General features: G+C 39.5%; 1 protein-coding gene and 1 long non-coding RNA gene across 2 annotated transcripts in view; one reads left to right on the top strand and one right to left on the bottom strand.

Moving 5' to 3' along the window:
* Positions 1 to 400: 400 nt before the first annotated feature.
* On the bottom strand, positions 401 to 4811 carry LOC111324313 (uncharacterized). Its single transcript, XM_022927843.2, has 3 exons — positions 4679 to 4811; positions 3470 to 4478; positions 401 to 1736 (listed from the first exon to the last, which is right to left on the bottom strand). The coding sequence occupies exons 2-3, from the start codon at positions 3531 to 3533 to the stop codon at positions 1120 to 1122; spliced, it is 681 nt and encodes a 226-aa protein (XP_022783578.2). The 5' UTR covers positions 3534 to 4478; positions 4679 to 4811; the 3' UTR covers positions 401 to 1119.
* LOC148741339 (uncharacterized) overlaps positions 4779 to 5343 on the top strand; it is a 2982-nt gene continuing 2417 nt past the window's right edge. The window contains exons 1-2 of the long non-coding RNA XR_015993415.1: positions 4779 to 4903; positions 5231 to 5343. The exon at positions 5231 to 5343 is cut by the window's right edge and continues 2417 nt beyond it. This is a non-coding gene — a long non-coding RNA (uncharacterized LOC148741339). The remainder of the gene's footprint in view (positions 4904 to 5230) is intronic.

Genomic DNA, 5343 nt, shown 5'->3' with positions numbered 1-5343 from the left:
AAGCACGTTCATCAAAGCTTCACTCTTTCTGTCGACACCGACATGCTTTGCTTTGAGTAATTCAATAGTGTAACGTTGCAAACACAAGATTAAGTTCTGGTACAATTGGTGCGAATAATATGACACTAGTACCTTCTTTTCTCCTTCTCCATCCCCCCTCCCTCCCCCCCCCCCCCCTCGCTGCTTCTCCCTCTGCTACCTCCTCATTCTCTATTAATGTTTTAGGCAATTGTAGAGAAGCACACCGAGGAGATGAGTAAGGAGTTGTGGGGCCACTATTGTTAGAAAAACTGCCTTGTCTTGGTATGGTTTGGAACAATTGGGAGCTGTCAGGTGTTGAATTTTTGATCCCGACTTTAATATCTGATCCAATGAAAATTAACTGCACCACATAAAACGCTTTGGAGGTGTGAAGATTCCAGAAATGGGTCTTTATTTGAATTTACAGGTTGTGGCTTAGTTTCAGAATCGCTGACAATAACTTCCTGCCGATTAACTGTTTAATAAAAAAAACATGCAATGAGTTTCATTTACGAACTAAAAGACGCGGATAACTGTCTAACAATACACTGTTGTTGCTTGATCACTAAAAACAAACTCCTTCGAAATAAACAAATGATTATAACACTGTTTTATCTTCTGAGAAATATCCAATCAAAGAACGAAGTCCGCTCTCAGGAGGTGCGATGATTTTAGTTAATTATAGCTTCTTTGATGCTGGTATTTTTTTCGACTGCGAGATTAGTCGATCATCGACTAGAAATTGAGGAAGCTAGGTGAACTACCGAAAATAATCTTGGGAAGCTAACGCTTTAAGCTGCGCTAAACCTTTGTCAACTTAAAAAGTGGGCTGACGAAATGTCCGCTTTTAGATTTCCGGTTACAGCAATGTTTTTACTAAACTCAAATCTATTGTGATTTTTAAGCGCCGTAGGAGTGTAAAATGTTGAACTCTACATTCAAAAATTACGCTTTGACAAAGTCTTCCGGCGTAGCTATCAATATGAGAGGGGTACAATATTGTGGGAGGGAACTATCTTCCCCTTCCAGATTAGCTAAGAAGGCGTTATGACATCTACATCTCTATTGCTTCTGCTTAGAAGTTAAAGGGGATCCTGATTAACATTGAATCGTTTTTAGATCAAAAAGGAATACCACAATGAGAAGGAGAAGAGGACCAACTATTACCATAGGAGAGCTCAAAATACCCGTTCCGTTGCAAAGGTGTTGGCCACAGCAATGAATGGTGCGGTTAGCGGCTTGAGGCATGTTGATTGACGAGTTTCCACATGCCAGAGGGACGGTGCAATCTTTTATATATTCCGTTCCTTCTTTCTTCCTGAACTCCAGTTTGTAACATTTTCTGTAGCCTGTATTACAGAAGATCTCTTCAGCCTTTTCAACGCAGTCGTCCCAAGATTTTGTGCTTTTACAACGGAAGCAGCGGAAGCCAGAAGCAATGAGGGTGGCCTCTGGCGTGAGAGCAAAGTTACACAGGTCGCTATCACATAAAGTGGACCTACAATCTTCTACACGTCTTTCATGACACGGATTGAAGAGACGGTGAGCACAATCTTTCTTGTAAACCATTTTTTCTCTTGGAGACTCCCTTTCCATCACAGCCATACATCGGATTTTATCTTCTGGGCAGTCTCGATCGGGCTTTACGTTCAGATCAAGATCACAGTCCGACCATGACATTTCGGAATGGCACTTGAAGCAATGAATAGCAAGAGCTGGAAAGCAAAATTTCCAATTTGATCAGTTGTTGTAAAACTCTGTGAAACATGAGGAAGGGAGTTGAACTTTCCGCCGTCAGCTTTCAGGCGTTTTTACGCGAAAGTGAAAATACTAACACAAGTTGTGATAAAAAAAACAGTTTTTGCTTTTTTATTTTAGGGCTAACCTTAAAATTTCAGGAACGGTAAGTGATAGCAGAGCTCACTTGTGTTGTTGCCCTTTGAAGTGGACAACATGCTTTAACTCACTGACAATAAAATCCCTTTTTTTGTTGTATCACGATTGTGAGACGTTGCATGTCGATCATGCGCCGGAGTTAAATTATGTCCTTTTCCGAATTTAAACTGAAAAGATAAGCGCGAGGCTTTCTTGCATGTGTGGAGGCGCGGTGGCCTCATGGTTGGTGCGCTCGAGTGGTCTGGGTTCGAGCCCGGCCGGGACATTGTGTTGTGTTCTTAGGCAAGACACTTTACTCTCACAGTGCCTCTCTCTACCCAGGTGTATAAATGGGAACCGGCAAATTTAATGCTGGGGGTAACCCTGCGATGAACTGGCATCCCACCCAGGGGGGAGTGGAAATACTCCTAGTCGCTTCATGCTACAGAAACCGGAGTTAAGCACCGCCCTAATGGGCCGCTAGGCTCGTAAACAGACTTTACCTTTCTTGCTTGTAATATTTGATGACATGTGATTGGCAGCAGTTGGCTTCTTTAGTAATGCACCTGGACGTATTGCACTGTACCACCCCCCCCCGTCAGTCAATAATTCGCTCGATAAACCAGCTTTAGCGGATCCTCTTCTGATTCATGACAGTTTTGATCAACATCCATCTCATTCGTGTGTGATATATTAATTTGAAATCCTAATAAAGATGCTGAACAACATCGAAACAACTGACAATGATAACTACAAAAAAGGCTGCTACTAAAATATCTTGAAAGAGACCATTGCAATGACTACACCCTATGCTAACTTTTTCGCCGATCAATTGTCTATGATCTTTCTGATGCAACTCGAAGAAGCTGTTTCGGACAGCTATTGCGTCTAAGGAAAGTTTACCTAAACTTTCCAAGTTAATCTATCGATACTTTTTCCTTCATAGCTTCTTCTTCTTTTCTATTTTTTCATTTGTAGGAAAACGACTCGAAGTATCTGGCTTTGGAAGCTGCTCTTTCGAAACCTCGAAGTGTAGCCCTGGTGTTGTGGAGAACTTTTAATTTTTTGATTTTCTTACACATTTCTTATGCTTCCTTACAATAATTACTTTAGGTATATTCTATTTTGATTTTCTTACACATTTCTTATGCTTCCTTACAATAATTACTTTAGGTATATTCTTTCCTTTTTTTTTCTCGCATATTTATTTATTCACTATTATGTTCGTACGTTATGTAAATTACGCCATCCCATATATTCCATGTGTTCAGTATGTTCAGTTATTTTTTGTTCTCTTTAAACCCCTTGAACCGCGCGAGTGTTTCGTGTTTCCTGTTTTTCTCACAACATTTGGTAAGTTTTTTGTCTCGATCTTTATATTTATTTTCGCATCTAAATTTTTTTATTATATTTTAAACATCGTTTTTCCCATCAGGAATTTACCTCTTATTCACGCATTGAAAAGAGTGGTAAACCATTTTCTGAGTTAAAGTTCTATTTTGATGCGGGCCCTTGACTCTCTCATAGTTTTTTAGAGAACATGGTGGCACTAAAAACAAGATTGTTCACTTACCGACTTGAAGAACATGTGCGAGGAGGACAACAAAACAAATCATTGACTCTAAACCAAGCTTCATTGATCCCCGAGGTTATAATCTCAAAAAAAAAACTTAGGACTACGCCTGACTGTGCAGAATGTTGCATGCAACAAGTGTAGAAACTCTTCGAAATCGTAATTCAGAAGACGATAAAGAGTTTGCTTCATTCGTTCGACATGTGGTGCCGGCACATCGATCGACAAAAAGCGATACGCGGCTATTGAAAATGTTTTGAAATATTAACGAAGCTGGTTGGCAAACAGCTGTAGACAGGCGAAGTTAAGCGTCGAGGAGCTAATTTTCATATTGATCAAGTTTTAATTGCTATAAGGAATAATTTCTCTTGATACATAAATCAATAGGGAATTTCTTGTCACAAAACATCAAATGATCCCTTAAATCTTGGTCAAACCATTAAAAAAGTACGATTAATTGCCATCCATTGCAGCTTGGCCGGCCCCGCGAGCGCTCAAATGATCTCAAGTTCTTTCATCTAATTACTGTCATAACATATACTACAATCGTTATCATTCAAATTATTTTTAGTAGTTGTAGCCTAAATGGAAATTTTCTTTCAATGGAATGGTCAAGTATATTTTAAACAAAAGTGAGGTCTGAGAATGCCTCATAGAATACCTCTCGTACGGCCTTTTCAAAAACATTGTAATACTTAATGAAATATTTGTGCATTCAGATAGGGACATTCCACTGAATGAAAATATGAACTGAGTGAGAGGAACAGACGCAAAAATATTTTTCTGAAGTTATGACGTACAAACCAGAGCACAGCGAGGTTCCTACTTCGTGACGAGAGCGAAATTATAATACCAGCAGTCCCTCCTTTTCGGCGAAGTCCGTCGCGCGAGTTCAAAAGAAAAAAAAAATACGCGAAAAAACGTGATCATTTAGCGCGCAGTTTGGAACATTGGGAGTAAGACTACTTTTCGCGAGGCAAATATAAACTTGGTTTTCTTGCAAAGTTTCCTGAAAGTAGACAAGAACGAAAACTTCAGTTTTATCAATTGCCTCCTTACCAACATAATACTAGTGGAGTGTTATTTTCCTTAACGCTTGCTTCAGGTCATTATAAGCGTTATGTCCTTGATGCAAGAACAGACTCATTTCATGAGAAGTAATTGCAAATTTCGCAAGCTTCGCCACTCGTGCTGCATTGCCATACTTACCCCTTTGCCACATCAAAACTTGAGATATCTCGTCGGAAAGAGATAAAGTGGGCCTCGTGATATCAAGAACTACCCACACGACACAGTGACCACACCTACAGTTTAAATAGAGCAGCTCGATCAGCAATTGAACAGATTCTTATGAGGAGCCCACTGCTCTGGTCACAACAATACGCTTTAAGAGTTTTTTTCATCTTGAACGGCGTGGAAGTTCATGAGAAAAAGGTATAAAGATACTTGCGTAATCATGTTTGTTTACACTACCAATCAACAATTATTCGAATTCACCGAAGTAGAGGGGAAAATTTGTTTTAATGCAGTAGTAATACACAAGAACTAAAATTTCGTTTTTTCCTGCAATTGTACCGAAAAATAATTGGAAATCAAACTTTTGACACTCGATTTTGTCTCTACGGCTACCGGATGAATAATAATACTTGCTAGTCACTTTTAGAATTTCCTAGTAATTTTTTCCCCAGCCTGTCAATAGTTAACAATCCGTGAATAGTGCACATTGACTGAGTGATTACCAACTGTCATCATATATTTCAGATCCATCCCAAAATTTGATCGTCACTGAGAGGCTCGAGATCATTATTAGGGAACTTATACAGTCACGACGCAGCGCCACGGAAAGACGTCGATTAAAAAATGAGTTTCTACAT

This window comes from Stylophora pistillata, chromosome 1 (assembly GCF_964205215.1).
Source record: "Stylophora pistillata chromosome 1, jaStyPist1.2, whole genome shotgun sequence".
Taxonomy (NCBI): Eukaryota; Metazoa; Cnidaria; class Anthozoa; order Scleractinia; family Pocilloporidae; genus Stylophora; species Stylophora pistillata.
Note: the sequence above shows the minus strand (reverse complement) of the source record. Positions and strands in the feature narration are given on the sequence as shown.

Excerpts from the sequence above, each read along its gene's own strand:
- LOC111324313 (XM_022927843.2), bottom strand. The coding sequence starts at position 3,533 with ATGAAGCTTGGTTTAGAGTCAATGATTTGTTTTGTTGTCCTCCTCGCA. Across the intron at positions 1,737-3,469 it reads CGCACATGTTCTTCAAGTCG|CTCTTGCTATTCATTGCTTC; the intron begins GTAAGTGAACAA and ends TTTGCTTTCCAG.